The sequence below is a fragment of the Lucilia sericata genome, unplaced genomic scaffold (assembly GCF_015586225.1).
Source record: "Lucilia sericata isolate MDLA Ls3-8-SP2 unplaced genomic scaffold, ASM1558622v1 Contig000309F_arrow, whole genome shotgun sequence".
NCBI lineage: Eukaryota > Metazoa > Arthropoda > Insecta > Diptera > Calliphoridae > Lucilia > Lucilia sericata.
This window is the reverse complement of record NW_023994333.1, coordinates 363,237-381,623: the sequence shown is the minus strand read 5'-3', so window position 1 is coordinate 381,623 and position 18,387 is coordinate 363,237. Positions and strand designations below refer to the sequence as shown.

At 31.5% G+C, this 18,387-nt stretch overlaps 2 protein-coding genes across 2 annotated transcripts in view; both read left to right on the top strand.

Annotated features, from left to right (window-relative positions):
• The window catches only part of LOC119603479 (mastermind-like domain-containing protein 1), a 37,654-nt gene extending 32,374 nt beyond the window's left edge, over positions 1–5,280 (top strand). The window contains exon 6 of the mRNA XM_037955516.1: positions 5,112–5,280. The gene's annotated coding sequence lies outside the window, so the exon portion shown is untranslated. The remainder of the gene's footprint in view (positions 1–5,111) is intronic.
• LOC119603485 overlaps positions 5,253–18,387 on the top strand; it is a 30,276-nt gene continuing 17,141 nt past the window's right edge. The window contains exon 1 of the mRNA XM_037955524.1: positions 5,253–5,478. Within this exon, the coding sequence (XP_037811452.1) occupies positions 5,345–5,478 (134 nt within the window). The 5' untranslated portion in view covers positions 5,253–5,344. The remainder of the gene's footprint in view (positions 5,479–18,387) is intronic.

Here is an 18,387-nt window from a genome sequence, read left to right as displayed (position 1 = left end):
TAGAACTGAACTAGAACTGAACTAGAACTGAACTAGAACTGAACTAGAACTGAACTAGAACTGAACTAGAACTGAACTAGAACTGAACTAGAACTGAACTAGAACTGAACTAGAACTGAACTAGAACTGAACTAGAACTGAACTAGAACTGAACTAGAACTGAACTAGAACTGAACTAGAACTGAACTAGAACTGAACTAGAACTGAACTAGAACTGAACTAGAACTGAACTAGAACTGAACTAGAACTGAACTAGAACTGAACTAGAACTGAACTAGAACTGAACTAGAACTGAACTAGAACTGAACTAGAACTGAACTAGAACTGAACTAGAACTGAACTAGAACTGAACTAGAACTGAACTAGAACTGAACTAGAACTGAACTAGAACTGAACTAGAACTGAACTAGAACTGAACTAGAACTGAACTAAAACTGAACTAGAACTGAACTAGAACTGAACTAGAACTGAACTAGAACTGAACTAGAACTGAACTAGAACTGAACTAGAACTGAACTAGAACTGAACTAGAACTGAACTAGAACAGAACTTGAACTGAACTTGAACTGAACTAGAACTGAACTGGAACTGAACTAGAACTGAATTAGAAATGAACTAGAACTGAACTAGAACGAAACTAGAACTGAACCTGTTATTTCAAAGAATCCTTTAAAAACGATTTTGAGGACTTTAAATTGTCAATATTTAATCTGCAGTATCAGTATTTCTCCATAAATACTGGATTTCTACGTAAATACTTGAGTTAATCTATCTTTTTTAATAGGTTTGCCAATAGTACATGTATGGTTTGCTTATTTTCACACTGTTTGTTTCAATTTCAATCCATTTCTGAATTCACAATAAACCCTGTTAATTTTTTAATATTTATTTCTACATTTTCATACTTTAATTAAACTTTCTCTCGCTAGAGTGTCTACTATTTTTTTAACCCTGTCTCTCTATATTTGTTTTATGAGAACATCTGTTTCACTCTCTTTTTCTCTCTGTTTTATTATGTCCTTTTATAACCATTTCCTTACTCTACATATTTCACATTTCCCTAGGTGCCTAAATGTCTCTATATTTAGTTGAGCTATCAGTTCAGTTGAGTTCACATTTTTCTATTCCTTTATTGTTATTGTTTTTTCTTCTATTTTTTATTAAGTTCCTTTTCCTCTTAACCCCCACAACCACCACTATCAATATTCTAATAATTGTCTATAAAATCGTACATTACACACATGTCTAATAATGTCTAACATTTGTATTATATTTATATACTCGCTGCAAGGATGTGTGTAAATTTTACGCACTTTTTCATTGTTTCGGTTGTTGTTATTGCTATTATCCTTTTGGATAAACCCACCAAGTATATAGTTTTATTTATATACCTTTTTTTGCTCTTTTACATAAAAATAGTTAAAATAATCTCTTACGTTGATATTCAATGAATATTAACATTTTGCAAGGGTAAAATGATATTTTTAAAAATAATTTTCGTTAGCTTTTATTATAAGCAGAAATAAAGAAAAAATGTGAAAAGTTCATGACCAAGGATTTTATGTACAAAATTCAAACAGGCTGTTTTTTGTATAATAAATAAATGTCCTTAAATATTAATGTCTAGGGTTTTGATATCAAGGATTTTTTGGGTTTTCAATTGGAATGTTAAATTATTATGCGAAAGTCTGTCCACTTTGTTTACAAAATAATCTATAATTTATATAGCAGATGTAGCTGTAATTCAGTTCTAGTTCTAGTTCAGTTCTAGTTTAGTCCTAGTTTAGTCCTAGTTCAGTTCTAGTTCAGTTCTAGTTCAGTTCTAATTCAGTTCTAGTTCAGTTCTAGTTCAGTTCTAGTTTAGTCCTAGTTTAGTCCTAGTTCAGTTCTAGTTCAGTTCTAGTTCAGTTCTAGTTCAGTTCTAGTTCAGTTCTAGTTCAGTTCTAGTTCAGTTCTAGTTCAGTTCTAGTTCAGTTCTAGTTCAGTTCTAGTTCAGTTCTAGTTCAGTTCTAGTTCAGTTCTAGTTCAGTTCTAGTTCAGTTCTAGTTCAGTTCTAGTTCAGTTCTAGTTCAGTTCTAGTTCAGTTCTAGTTCAGTTCTAGTTCAGTTCTAGTTCAGTTCTAGTTCAGTTCTAGTTCAGTTCTAGTTCAGTTCTAGTTCAGTTCAAGTTCAGTTCAAGTTCAGTTCAGTTCAGTTCTAGTTCAGTTCTAGTTCAGTTCTAGTTCAGTTCTAGTTCAGTTCTAGTTCAGTTCAGTTCTAGTTCAGTTCTAGTTCAGTTCTAGTTCAGTTCTAGTTCAGTTCTAGTTCAGTTCTAGTTCAGTTCTAGTTCAGTTCTAGTTCAGTTCTAGTTCAGTTCTAGTTCAGTTCTAGTTCAGTTCTAGTTCAGTTCTAGTTCAGTTCTAGTTCTGCTCTAGTACAGTTCTAGTTCAGTTCTACTTCAGTTCTAGTTCAGTTCTAGTTCAGTTCTAGTTCAGTTCTAGTTCAGTTCTAGTTCAGTTCTAGTTCAGTTCTAGTTCAGTTCTAGTTCAGTTCTAGTTCAGTTCTAGTTCAGTTCTAGTTCAGTTCTAGTTCAGTTCTAGTTCAGTTCTAGTTCAGTTCTAGTTCAGTTCTAGTTCAGTTCTAGTTCAGTTCAAGTTCAGTTCAAGTTCAGTTCTAGTTCAGTTCTAGTTCAGTTCTAGTTCAGTTCTAGTTCAGTTCTAGTTCAGTTCTAGTTCAGTTCTAGTTCAGTTCAGTTCAGTTCTAGTTCAGTTCTAGTTCAGTTCTAGTTCAGTTCTAGTTCAGTTCTAGTTCAGTTCTAGTTCAGTTCTAGTTCAGTTCTAGTTCAGTTCTAGTTCTGCTCTAGTACAGTTCTAGTTCAGTTCTACTTCAGTTCTAGTTCAGTTCTAGTTCAGTTCTAGTTCAGTTCTAGTTCAGTTTTAGTTCAGTTTTAGTTCAGTTCTAGTTCAGTTCTAGTTCAGTTCTAGTTCAGTTCTAGTTCAGTTCTAATTCCGTTCTAGTTCAGTTCTAATTCAGTTCAAGTTCAATTCTAGTTCAGTTCTAGTTCAGTTCTAGTTCAGTTCTAGTTCAGTTCTAGTTCAGTTCTAGTTCAGTTAATAGTTCAGTTCTAGTTCAGTTCTAGTTCAGTTCTAGTTCAGTTCTAGTTCAGTTCTAGTTCAGTTCTAGTTCAGTTCTAGTTCAGTTCTAGTTCAGTTCTAGTTCAGTTCTAGTTCAGTTCTAGTTCAGTTCTAGTTCAGTTCTAGTTCAGTTCTAGTTCAGTTTAGTTTAGTTATAGTTCAGTTCTAGGTTCAGTTCTAGTTCAGTTCTAGTCAGTTCTAGTTCAGTTCTAGTTCAGTTCTAGTTCAGTTCTAGTCAGTTTCTATTCAGTTCTAGTTCAGTTCTAGTTCAGTTCTAGTTCATTCTAGTTCAGTTCTAGTTCAGTTCTAGTTCAGTTCTAGTTCAGTTCAGTTCAGTTCTAGTCAGTTCTAGTTCAGTTCTAGTTCAGTTCTAGTTCAGTTTCTAGTTCAGTTCTAGTTCAGTTCTAGTCAGTTCTAGTTCAGTTTCTAGTTCAGTTCTAGTTCAGTTCTAGTTCAGTTCTAGTTCAGTCTAGTTCAGTTCTAGTCGTTCAGTTCATTCTAGTTCAGTTCTAGTTCAGTTCTAGTTCAGTTCTAGTTCAGTTCTAGTTCAGTTCTTCAGTTCTAGTCAGTCTAGTTCAGTTCTAGTTCAGTTCTAGTTCAGTTCTAGTTCAGTTCTAGTTCAGTTCTAGTTCAGTTCTAGTTCAGTTCTAGTTCAGTTCTAGTTCAGTTCTAGTTCAGTTCTAGTTCAGTACTAGTTCAGTTCTAGTTCTAGTTTCAGTTCTAGTTCAGTTCTAGTTCAGTTCTAGTTCAGTTCTAGTTCAGTTCTAGTTCAGTTCTAGTTCAGTTCTAGTTCAGTTCTAGTTCAGTTCTAGTTCAGTTCTAGTTCAGTTCTAGTTCAGTTCTAGTTCAGTTCTAGTTCAGTTCTAGTTCAGTTCTAGTTCAGTTCTAGTTCAGTTCTAGTTCAGTTCTAGTTCAGTTCTAGTTCAGTTCTAGTTCAGTTCTAGTTCAGTTCTAGTTCAGTTCTAGTTCAGTTCTAGTTCAGTTCTAGTTCAGTTCTAGTTCAGTTCTAGTTCAGTTCTAGTTCAGTTCTAGTTCAGTTCTAGTTCAGTTCTAGTTCAGTTCTAGTTCAGTTCTAGTTCAGTTCTAGTTCTCAATAATAGACCAGACTATAGGCAATATGGGTCCCTACAATAGGTCAGACTAGACTACAGTCCGGGCTTTAGCTGTTTCTGAACAGCTTCTTTCTTTTAATGGTTCTATCTCAACATGAAGAAAGTATATACTCTAACACAATTCCATTAGTTTACATGTGCAGTGGCCACAGTTTAAAGACCTTCTAAAAATACGTTTCAAATTTGAAAAAATTTTCCATTTTTCAGTAAAAAGATTTTAATTCCTAAATAAATCATAAAATCTTGTTCACTTTTCATTCAATTGGTATTAAAATGACTTGTATTTTTCGCAACAACATCGAATGCAGAAAAAAACATGTTTTTTTTAATTTTTTTTTTTTTTTGTTTTTGCTACAATATGTATTTTTTCCGTTTTAATATTTAAATATAATTTTTTGCGTTTTTGGTAAAGTGCCACCATTATGACCAATCTACGAATACGTGCATATATACAAAATTTTTCTCATTAAACTTCGAGAGTACTTATACGAAATCATCCCAAAACCACACATTTGACGATTTTCTTTATTTGTTTTGAAAACAAAGTGCATAGAATAAAATACACACAATTTTCTAAAAATTAAACATATGAAATTTTGTGGCGATTTTAAATGAATGTTGAAGAAATCAAAAGCCGACAACACGAGACTTAAAATATTAACAAAATATTTAAGAAAAAAAAACATATTTTGAAAAATTTGAACGTGTGATTTATAATATAAAATTGAGATCTTCTGGGCAAATGTGGCAATTTAAATTTTTATTTTAGAAGAAATTTGTTCAAAACAAATTAAATTAAAAATACAATTAATTTATTTTGGATAGAAATGAAGAATATAAAATAAAAACAAATAATAATACAAATTCATTCATTCATTGTTTTCTAGAAATAAAACGTGTGTGCTGTTTTTTGATCTCTTACTCTTCCTCGATTATATTGTGGGTTAATGACAAACCTTGAAAACGCTCAAAGTGAAAACAAAAATTTTAAAATAAAATACGTATCATCCCGCCCCTAAAACCTGCCCCCAAAGAAAAACAAACAAATTTTCAAAACGCATTTTAATCTGCAAACAACAAATAGCCAAAACACCACCAACAAAAACCACAATTATACAAAATGCAGAAATTAAAATCAAAAGTATTTGAAAAATTTCAAATTGAAAACAAATTGCAGAATGTCAAAGCCCTGCCCAGAAATCCGTCATTTCAAACGGGTGTTGCTGCTTTAATATCGGTGGGATTATTATCATGGTAAGTTGCATATTTAATATTTTCATTAACATAAAAATTTATAAGAATTTTGCTTTGAAACGAAATATTGAAAGTTCAGATTGCGGACTTAACTATAAATATGTAATTTTGGTTCCTTTTGTCGAGTGTGCACTATCGAAAATACCATCGTCTGAACTATAGATTAGATTATAGTCCGTATTATAGTCTGTACTATAGAATAGACTGTAGAATAAACTATAGTCTGTACTACAGAATATATTCTGGACTATAGAATAAGTGGACTATAGTCTGAACTATAGAATAGACTACAGTGTGGACTATAGAATAGACTGTATTATAGACTATATAATAAACTGTAGTCTAGGCTATAGAATAGACTATAATCTGGACTATAGAATAGACTATAATCTGGACTATAGAATATACTATAGTCTGGATTATAGAATAGACTATAATCTGAACTTTAAAATAGAAATGGACTATAATCTGGACTATTGAATAGACTATCGTCTGGGCTATAGAATAGACTATAGTCTGGACTATAGAATAGACTATAGTCTGGACTATAGAATAGACTATAGTCGGGACTATAGAGCAGACTATAGTCGGGACTATAGAGCAGACTATAGTCTGGACTATAGAATAGACTATAGTCTGGACTATAGAATAGACTATAGTCTGGACTATAGAATAGACTATAGTCTGGACTATAGAATAGACTATAGTTTGGACTATAGAATAGACTATAGCTGGACTATAGAATAGACTGTAGTCTAGAATATAGAATAGACTGTAGTCTAGACTATAGAATAGACTATAGTCTGGACTATAGAATAGACTATAGTCTGGACTATAGAATAGACTATAGTCTGGACTATAGAATAGACTATAGTCTGGACTATAGAATAGACTATAGTCTGGACTATAGAATAGACTATAGTCTGGACTATAGAATAGACTATAGTCTGGACTATAGAATAGACTATAGTCTGGACTATAGAATAGACTATAGTCTGGACTACAGAATAGACTATAATCTGGACTATAGAATAGACTATAGTCTGGACTATAGAATAGACTATAGTCTGGACCATAGAATAGACTATAGTCTGGACTATAGAATAGACTAAGTCTGGACTATAGAATAGACTATAGTCTGGACTATAGAATAGACTATAGTCTGGACTATAGAATAGACTATAGTCTGGACTATAGAATAGACTATAGTCTGGACTATAGAATAGACTATAGTCTGGACTATAGAATAGACTAGTCTGGACTAGATAGACTAGTCTGGACTATAGAATAGACTATAGTCTGGACTATAGAATAGACTATAGTCTGGACTATAGAATAGACTATAGTCTGGACTATAGAATAGACTATAGTCTGGACTATAGAATAGACTATAGTCTGGACTATAGAATAGACTATAGTCTGGACTATAGAATAGACTATAGTCTGGACTATAGAATAGACTATAGTCTGGACTATAGTCTATGTCTGGACTATAGAATAGACTATAGTCTGGACTATAGAATAGACTATAGTCTGGGCTATAGAATAGACTATAGTCTGGACTATAGAATAGACTATAGTCTGGACTATAGAATAGACTATAGTCTGGACTATAGAATAGACTATAGTATGGACTATAGAATAGACTATAGTCTGTACTATAGTATAGACTATAATCTGGACTATAGAATAGACTATAGTGTGGACTATAGAATAGACTATAGCCATTACTACAGAATAGACTATAGAATAGACTGTAGCCTGGACTATAGAATAGACTATAGCCTGGACTATAGTCTGGACTATAGAATAGACTATAGTCTGGACTTTAGAATAGACTATATTCTGGACTAAAGAATAAGCTATAGTCTGGACTATAGAATAACTTATAGTCTGGACTAAAGAATAGACTATAGTCTGGACTATAGAATATACTATAGTCTGGACTATAGAATATACTATAGTCTGGACTATAGAATATACTATAGTCTGGACTATAGAATAGACTATAGTCTGGACTATAAAATAAACTATAGTCTAGACTATAATCTGGACTACTGAATAGGCTATAGTCTCGACTATAGTCTGGACAATAGAATAGACTTTAGTATAGACTAAAGAATAAACTAATGTCTAGACTATATAGCAGACTAGAACCTGGAATAGCCTATAGTCTGGACAATTTTTAAAGATTTTCTATAATTTAGAAATAAACATTCATTGTGAAACTGCAGTCTTTCGAAAGTAACATTCCCAACATACTCACACCTTAAATTTTTAGGTTAATTACAACAATAACAGCATGATTCTTTAAATGACTGACTGTTCATTCCGATGTGTTTTTACATGGCCACAGCTCGGTACATATTTTTAATAATTTTATACTTTTTTGGTTTGTTTCTTGTAAAACAAAAAAATGTTATATTTATACACATGACATACATAGAGTACAATTTTTGTGCATTTTTTTTTTGTTATAATTAGGAAGCTTTAAATGACTACGTGGTGGTGGCAATAGGATGGATCACCCTCTTCCTCCATTTTGTGCATGCTTAAGCATGTGACAATTTCATCTTTTTGTGTGTGTTCACTTTATTTTGCCTTTATATTTTTTTATTTCACCATTAAACTGTTCGAGAAGAGCAAAAAACAAAAAGTTGAAGAAATTTTCTTAAAATAAAACGTTTATTTTTCATAAATGAAAAAAAGCAAAAAGACCATTATTTAGGTCAAAGAACTAAAGGGAAAAATACTCACAAATATTTAAATGTCTTTTTTTCATTTCTTTATGTGTTTATTTTAATATCTCGCCATGAAACGCTGCAATAAAATTGTCACTTGTAGATACATGTGGTAGATACTACGTACTAAGATGTGAATCCAATTACAGGGGAAATGATGTGTATGGGATCAGATAGAATATATGTATAAAAAAATCAAGATACGTCCTTTTTACGTTATATGTATATGTACAAATACTATATTTCTTTAAAAAGAATATGCGGTTTTATCGATGCATTAAGTAATTTTTTATAAGTTTTTCACTAAATTTCAAAAATAATAACAAATGAACAGACAATGATCATTAAACATATCGTTATATTATATGAATTGTTTTATTTCATTTGTTAAATAGCGCATTGACAATTATAGAAATATACACAAATTTGTCTATATGTACGTACATAACTGAACAACACGCCATTTAAAGGTGTTGAATTTCTGTGTAAATAATTAAAGCCAGGAAGGCAGACAGACACATAATCGTACAAAATACTTCAGTTTCATAGGAGTGTAGGCTTAAAAGTTCTTGAAAAGTATTTCAGACAATGGACTAGATTATAGTCCAGACTATAGACTAGACTATAGTCCAGACTATATACTAGACTTTAGCCCAGACTATAGACTAGTCTATAGTCCAGACTGTAGACTAGAATATAGTCCAGACTATAGTCCAGACTATAGTCCAGACTATAGTCCAGACTATAGTCCAGACTATAGACCAGACTATAGACTAGGTTATAGTCCAGACTATAGACTAGATTATAGTCCAGACTATAGACTAGATTATAGTCCAGACTATAGACTAGACTTTAGTCCAGACTATAGACTAGACTTTAGTCCAGACTATAGACTAGACTATAGTCCAGACTATAGACTAGACTTTAGTCCAGACTATAGACTAGACTATAGTCCAGACTATAGACTAGACTATAGTCCAGGCTATAGACTAGACTATAGTCCAGACTATAGACTAGACTATAGTCCAGACTATAGACTAGACTATAGTCCAGACTATAGACTAGACTACAGTCCAGACTATAGACTACAATATAGTCCAGACTATAGACTAGACTATAGTTCAAACTATAGACTAGACTATAGTCCAGACTATAGACTAGACTATAGTCCAGACTATAGACTAGACTATAGTACAGACTATAGACTAGACTATAGTCCAGATTACAGACTAGACTATAGTCCAGATTACAGACTAGACTATAGTCCAGGATAGACTGTTGTCCAGACTATAGACTAGACTACAGTCCAGATTGTAGACTAGACTATAGTCCAGATTATAGACTAGACTACAGCCTAGACTACAGCCCAGATTATAGTCCAGACTATGGACTAGACTATAGTCCAGACTATGGACTAGACTATAGTCCAGACTATAGACTAGACTATAGTCCAGATTATAGACTAGACTATAGTCCAGATTATAGACTATAGTCCAGATTGTAGACTATACTATAGTCCAGACTATAGACTATACCATAGTCCAGATTATAGACTAGATTATAGTCCAGACTATAGACTAGACTACAGTCCTGACTATAGACTAGACTACAGTCGAGACTATAGACTACAGTCCAGACTATAGACTAGACTATAGTCCAGACTATAGACTAGACTGTAGTCCAGACTATAGTCCAGACTGTAGACTAGATTGTAGTCCAGACTATAGTCCAGACTGTAGACTAGATTGTAGTCCAGACTATAGTCCAGACTATAGACTAGACTATAATCCAGACAATAGACTAGACTATAGTCCAGACTATAGACTAGACTATAATCCAGACAATAGACTAGACTATAGTCCAGACTATAGACTAGACTATAGTCTGTCTATAGATTAGACTATAGTCCAGACTATAGACTTCACTGTAGTACAGACTATAGTCCAGACTATAGACTAGATTGTAGTCCAGACTATAGACTAGACTATAGTCCAGACTATAGACTAGACTATAATCCAGACAATAGACTAGACTATAGTCCAGACTATAGACTAGACTATATTCCAGACTATAGACTAGACTATAGTCAGTCTATAGACTAGACTATAGTCCAGACTGTAGACTAGACTACAGTCCAGACTATAGACTAGACTACACCAGACCATAGATCAGGATATAGACTAGACTATAGTCCAGACTGCAGTCCAGACTAGACTATAGTCCAGACTATAGACTAGACTATAGTTCAGACTATAGACTAGACTATAGTCTAGACTATAGACTAGACTGACTATAGTCCAAACTATAGACTAGACTATAACCCAGACTATAGACTAGACTATAGCCCAGACTATAGAGTCTATAGAATATACTTGAGACAAATATACAAAAAATTGTCCACAGTACCTTTATTAAAATAATCGACTACAGTCGATAAAACCAGGAATCTTCTTTTAACATTTAAACTACTTTTCAGATTTAAAAGAATATTCTTATTATTCCATTACATTAGTACGAACATTTTCGCACTATATATATTTTTTTTTTTTTTGCCAAGACAAAATTAAATAGTTTTTATTTGCCATTTTGGTTTTAGCGTAAATAAGCGCGTGTGAGAGAGAGAGAGAGAGAGGGTGGAAATGTAAATTACATATTTGCACATAATTAAATGTAAATTAGACAAAAAAAAATATACTAAGAAAAACGCTCATTTTGCATTAAACGAAACGAAAAACTATAATTTTTTTACAATTACGAAATTTCATGTTCTGCAAAATTATAGAGATTTACAAAACTGTTTAATAGATTTTTCATGTATTTGGCATGATTTTTCTCGTATGTGGTTATTTGTTGTTATTTTTTTCAAATTAGTTTTTACCTCCTTCTAAAATATACAAATATTGTGTGTACTTTTGATTTTAAAAATTAAATATCATATGGTAAATTTTCGCTTTTATTGGATTTAATCAGTGAAGCGTGCCTTCATTTAGTAGAAAACTAATTTTATTATTTCAATTGTAAATAATAAAATTTATTTCAGTGTAAAATAAGCAATTTGCTTATAGTGCCCCTATGAGGGGTATTCTTTGCGAGTGGGAGATTGATGTTGGGCATCAATTACTCACTCGGTTTGTGCTTTTATAGTTGTCAAATCGACAAATTGATTTAGAAATGTATTCAAATGTTTGTTGTTGTTGTTTTTTTTTTTTTTTTTTTGATACTTTTATGTTGATCATGTCTGTTGATTTTATAGTTAATAAATATTTTAATTTATTCAGTTATATTCATATGTACATGCCTACATATATCTATATGTACATTATTATGATGATCATCATCATAGTCAGCGACAGATGTTTACTTTTCAAAATAATAACAAAAAAAAATAAAATAACAAATTGTATGGAAATAAAAACGTGAATCAATAGAGGGTGTCGACTCAAAATATTAATAGAAATGTGTTACTTTGTTTAATCGATTAATGTTTCCTTAATTTGTTGTTATCTTTGAAATAATTAATTACGTTTAGAATGGTTGAATTGATTTTTAAAGGGGTAAGGTTAGTTTAGGCTATAGAATAGACTATAGTCCGGTCTATAAATTATACTATAGACACTAGTCTGGACTAAAGAATAGACTATAGTCAGAACTATAGAATATACTACAGTGTGGACTATAGAATAGACTATAGTCAGGTCTGTAGAATAGACTGTAGTCTGGACTATAGAATAGTCTATAGTCAGGACTATACAATAGACTATAGTAAGGACTTCAGAATAGACAATAGTCTGGACTATAGAATAGACTATAGTCTGGACTATAGAATAGACTATAGTCTGGACTACAGAATAGACTATAGTCTGGACTACAGAATAGACTATAGTCTGGACTATGGAATGAAACTATAGTCTGTACTATAGAATGGACTATAGTCTGTACTATAGAATAGACTATAGTCTGGAATATAGAATAGACTATAGTCTGGAATATAGAATAGACTATAGTCTGGAATATAGAATAGACTATAGTCTGGACTATAGAATAGACTATAGTCTGGAATATAGAATAGACTATAGTCTGGAATATAGAATAGACTATAGTCTGGAATATAGAATAGGCTATAGTCTGGACTATAGAATAGACTATAGTCTGGGCTATAGAATAGACTATAGTCTGGACTATAGAATAGACTATAGTCTGGACTATAGAATAGACTATAGTCTGGTCTACAGAATAGACTATAGCCTGGACTACAGAATAGACTATAGACTGGACTATATAATGGACTATAGTCTGGACTATAGAATGGACTATAGTCTGGACTATAGAATGGACTATAGTCTGGACTATAGAATGGACTATAGTCTGGACTATAGAATGGTCTATAGTCTGGACTATAGAATAGACTATAGTCTGGACTATAGAATTGACTATAGTCTGGACTATAGAATAGACTAGAGTCTGGACTTTAGAATAGACTGTAGTCTGGACTATAGAATAGACTATAGTCTGGACTAAAGAATAGACTATAGTCTGGACTATAGAAAATAGACTATAGTCTGGAATATGGAATAGACTATAGTCTGAAATATAGAATAGACTATAGTCTGGAATATAGAATAGACTGTAGTCTGGAATATAGAATAGACTATAGTCTGGAATATAGAATAGACTATAGTCTGGACTATAGTCTGGAATATGGAATAGACTATAGTCTGGAATATAGAATAGACTATAGTGTGGAATATAAAATAGACTATAGTCTGGACTATAGAATATATAGAATAGAATATAGTCTGGACTATAGAGTAGACTATAGTCTGGACTATAGAGTAGACTATAGTCTGGACTATAGAGTAGACTATAGTCTGGACTAAAGAGTAGACCATAGTCTGGACTATAGAGTAGACTATAGTCTGGACTATAGAGTAGACTATAGTCTGGACTATAGAGTAGACTATAGTCTGGACTATAGAGTAGACTATAGTCTGGACTATAGAGTAGACTATAGTCTGGACTATAGAGTAGACTATAGTCTTGACTATAGGGTAGTCTATAGCCAGGACTATAGAATAGACAATAATCAGGACTATAGAATAGATTATTGTCTGGACCATAGAATAAACTATAGCCTGGACCATAGAATAGACTATAGTCAGGACCATAGAATAGACCACAGTCTGGACTTTAGAATAGACTGGGCTATAGAATGGAGTATAGTCTGGACTATAGAATAGACTTTGGTCTGTATTATAGAATAGACTATTGTCTGGAATATAGAATAGACTATAGTCTGGACTACAGATTAGACTATAGCCTGGACTATTGAATAGACTATAGTCTGTACTACAGAATAGACTATAGAATAGACTATAGTCTGGACTATAGAATAGACTTTAGCCTGGACTATATAATGGACTGTAGCCTGGACTATAGAATATACAATAGTCTGGACTATAGAATGTACTATAATTTCGATTGTGGAATATACTATAGTCTGTATTTAGTCTGTACTGTAGAATATACTACAGTCTGGACTATAGAATAAACTTTAGCCTGGACTATAGAATAGACAATAGTGTGGACTATACAATAGACTATAGTCTGGACTATAGAATATACTATAGTTTCGATTGTAGAATAGACTATAGTCTGCACCATTGAATAGACTGTAAAATAGACTGTAGTCTGGACTATAGAATAGACTACAGTCTGGACTATAGAATGGTCAATAGTATTAACTATAGAACAGACTATCGGTCTACTCAACAAAAATTTAGTTTATTATTGAAAAACAAATTAAAAAATATTCGTGCTAATAATATTTTACCAAATAAATATTTACAAGATAAACTAGAGTTTCGTATATTTTTCTTAAAATTTTGTAATATTCAGTTTGCAATTTATTATTGAACCAAAAAAGTATTGATTACTTATAATACAACAACAAATTTACTGCACTTCTGTATGCGTTATTGGATTTGTTTTTTTTTTTGCATTTTATTTCAAGTGTAGTCAAATAACCTTCACTACATTTAGCGTAATGTTTCTACTTTTTATATTTTAGCGTTTTTTTTTGCAATTTTGAATATCCCCAACATTATCTGTAATGTTGTTGTTGTGTTGTTGTTTTTTTTTTTTCTAATAATAATATTGAGGTCAGTTCAAAATTAACAATCAACATTCGCAAGAACATTTCGCACCATATTTTATTTTATCTAGACAAAAAACCTATCTTGAGACGTTTGTTTACAAAATTCATAAATAAAATATCAAATGATGTTGTTTATGGTGTGTGGAAAAATAATGACAAATAATACATTTTTTTACATTCATTTAAAACACTTGAGGTTTTAATAAAAAAATGTATAGAAATAAAAAAATAAACGCAAAAAGTAAAGTAAAAAAAAAAACGCAAAAAACTGATAACAAATATAAACAAGTAATAAATGTTGTGGTTCTATTTTGTCTGTATAAAATAAACAAGCCCCCTTTTGTTGCACAATTACACAGGCCGCCAATAAGAAAAACAACACAATAACAAAACATCTAATATCTTATGGGGTGATATTTAGACAATATTTTTGTGAGAAAATAGAAAATTATTTAAATAAATATAGAGAAATAGGCTGGACAATAGAAATGATTGGGATTAACAGGAAGTAGTTATTTCATTGCTTCTATGTAATGGAAAGTTTGAATAGCAAGCATTACTAAAGTTTTGCTTACATTGATAATTTCTCACCATAATCTAGATTAATTAAATAATATGAACATTATGTAATGTGATTCGAGAATTATTTAGATTTTTTAAAAGTTAACAAATTCGTTCGCGTTAATTATTCCCAATATTTAATAAATTAAAAAAATGTAAATATCTAAAACAAATATTATCTGCGCCAATTGTTTAATCAATTGTTTTAATTAGCTGCAAGGGAATAAGGTAATTAACCAAGAAATATTTAAAAAAATATTTGCTTATTTATTAATGCATAATGTCGCATTATTTTATATCAATCGTGCTAATTTATTGACCAATACTGTATACAAAAAAACAACTATAGATATGAGAAAATTTAAAGTCACGTATTATTGCTAAATTTAATTGACACAATTAGTAAAAAGAATTTGTAACATTCTAAGACAAATGCAGTCAAAAGAACAGTTTTATAAGGGAAGTATACTAATAGAAAGATATCATATAAATATATGCAAAGTAAATAAAACGATATACATCATATCGTTCTAAGATAATATTCTAGACTGAACTATGAAATAATCTATAGCGTAGACTATAGATTAAACTATAGATTGGACAATAGTCTGGACTTTAGAATAGACTATTGTCTAGAATATGCTATAGTCTGAATTATAGAATAGACTATAGCCTGGATTATAGAGTATACTATAGTCTGGACTATAGAATCGACTATAGTCTGGACTATAGAATAGACTATAGTCTGGACTATAGAATAGACTATAGTCTGGACTATAGAATAGACTATAGTCTGGACTATAGAATAGACTATAGTCTGGACTATACAATAGAATATAGTCTGGACTATAGAATAGAATATAGTCTGACTATAGAATAGACTATAATCTGGGACTATAGAATAGACTATAGTCTGGACTATAGAATAGACTATAGTCTGGACTATAGAATATACCATAGTCTAGGACTATAGAAATACTATAGTCTGGACTATAGAAAGACTATAGTCTGGACTATAGAATAGACTATAGTATGGACATAGAATAGACTATAGTCTGGACTATAGAATAGACTATAGTCTGGACTATAGAATAGACTATAGTCTGGACTATAGAATAGACTATAGTCTGGACTATAGAATAGACTATAGTCTGGACTATAGAAGTAGACTATAGTCTGGACTATAGGAATAGACTATAGTCTGGACTATGAATAGACTATAGTCTGGACTATAGAATAGACTATAGTCTGGACTATAGAATAGACTATAGTCTGGACTATAGAATAGACTATAGTCTGGACTATAGAATAGACTATAGTCTGGACTATAGAATAGACTATAGTCTGGACTATAGAATAGACTATAGTCTGGACTCTAGAATAGACTATAGTCTGGACTATAGAATAGACTATAGTCTGGACTATAGAATAGACTATAGTCTGGACTATAGAATAGACTATAGTCTGGACTATAGAATAGACTATAGTCTGGACTATAGAATAGACTATAGTCTGGACTAGAATAGACTATAGTCTGGACTATAGAATAGACTATAGTCTGGACTATAGAATAGACTATAGTCTGGACTATAGAATAGACTATAGTCTGGACTATAGAATAGACTATAGTCTGGACTATAGAATAGACTATAGTCTGCACTATAGAATAGACTATGGTCTGCACTATAGAATAGACTATAGTCTGCACTATAGAATATACTATAGTCTTCACTATAGAATAGACTATGGTCTGCACTATAGAATAGACTATAGTCTGGACTATAGAATATACTATATTCTGGACTATAGAATAGACTATAGAATAGACTATAGTCTGGACTATAGAATAGACTATAGTCTGGACTATAGAATAGACTATAGTCTGGACTATAGAATAGACTATAGTCTGCACTATAGAATAGACTATGGTCTGCACTATAGAATAGACTATAGTCTGCACTATAGAATAGACTATAGTCTTCACTATAGAATAGACTATGGTCTGCACTATAGAACAGACTATAGTCTGCACTATAGAATAGACTATAGTCTTCACTATAGAATAGACTATGGTCTGGTCTATAGAATAGACTATAGTCTGGACTATACAATAGACTATAGTCTGCACTATAGAATAGACTATGGTCTGGACTATAGAATAGACTATAGTCTGCACTATAGAATAGACTATAGTCTTCACTATAGAATAGACTATGGTCTGCACTATAGAATAGACTATAGTCTGCACTATAGAATAGACTATAGTCTTCACTATAGAATAGACTATGGTCTGGTCTATAGAATAGACTATAGTCTGGACTATACAATAGACTATAGTCTGCACTATAGAATAGACTATGGTCTGGACTATAGAATAGACTATAGTCTGCACTATAGAATAGACTATGGTCTGCACTATAGAAGAGACTATAGTCTGCACTATAGAATAGACTATAGTCTTCACTATAGAATAGACTATGGTCTGCACTATAGAATAGACTATAGTCTGCACTATAGAATAGACTATAGTCTGGACTATAGAATAGACTATGGTCTGGACTATAGAATAGACTATAGTCTGGACTATACAATAGACTATAGTCTGGACTATACAATAGACTATAGTCTGTACTATACAATAGACTATAGTCTGGACCATACAATAGACTATAGTCTGGACTATACAATAGACTATAGTCTGGACTATAGAATAGACTATAGTATGGACTATAGAATAGACTGTAGTCTGGACTATAGAATAGACTTTAGTCTGGAATATAGAATAGACTTTAGTCTGCACTATAGAATAGACTTTAGTCTGGACTATAGAATAGACTATAGATATTCTGGACTATAGATCTGAACTATGAAACAGACTATATCTAGTCAAATGTTAATTGATTTCCCTGAAAATTTGGCCATTTAGAAATCTGAAAAGAATCTTATTTATTATTTAAGGATTATATAACGCTATCTAAGAAAATTTCGTAAGATAACAAAGCTACTTTTATGTATCGTTTAAAATTATATAACTTTCTCACAATAAATGTAATACATTTATTTTAAATGATTTAAATGTACATAGTAATTGAGTATTTCTGGCAAAAAGCTAAAATTTTTATATAAAAAACAAGCTCTCTTAGTTTAATTTTAAATTAGAAATAATGTTTGTGATTCCGAGGGAATTTTGAAAAAAGTGATTTATTTGTGGGACTAAAAACTAAATTAAGAGATATTTGGTCAATATTTATGAACTAACTGTAGAATAATCTGAACACGATATTATATTGTAATGGGAAAACTAATTCTTTCGAAAATTTTTATAACGAATTCCAATTATATCTTTAAGATACCCACATCCGTACGTATATAGTATGTCATTCATCATTCGCTATAAGCAACAAATTGAGTGATTTTTATTGACGCTGTATATACATTTATATCTACACAAAA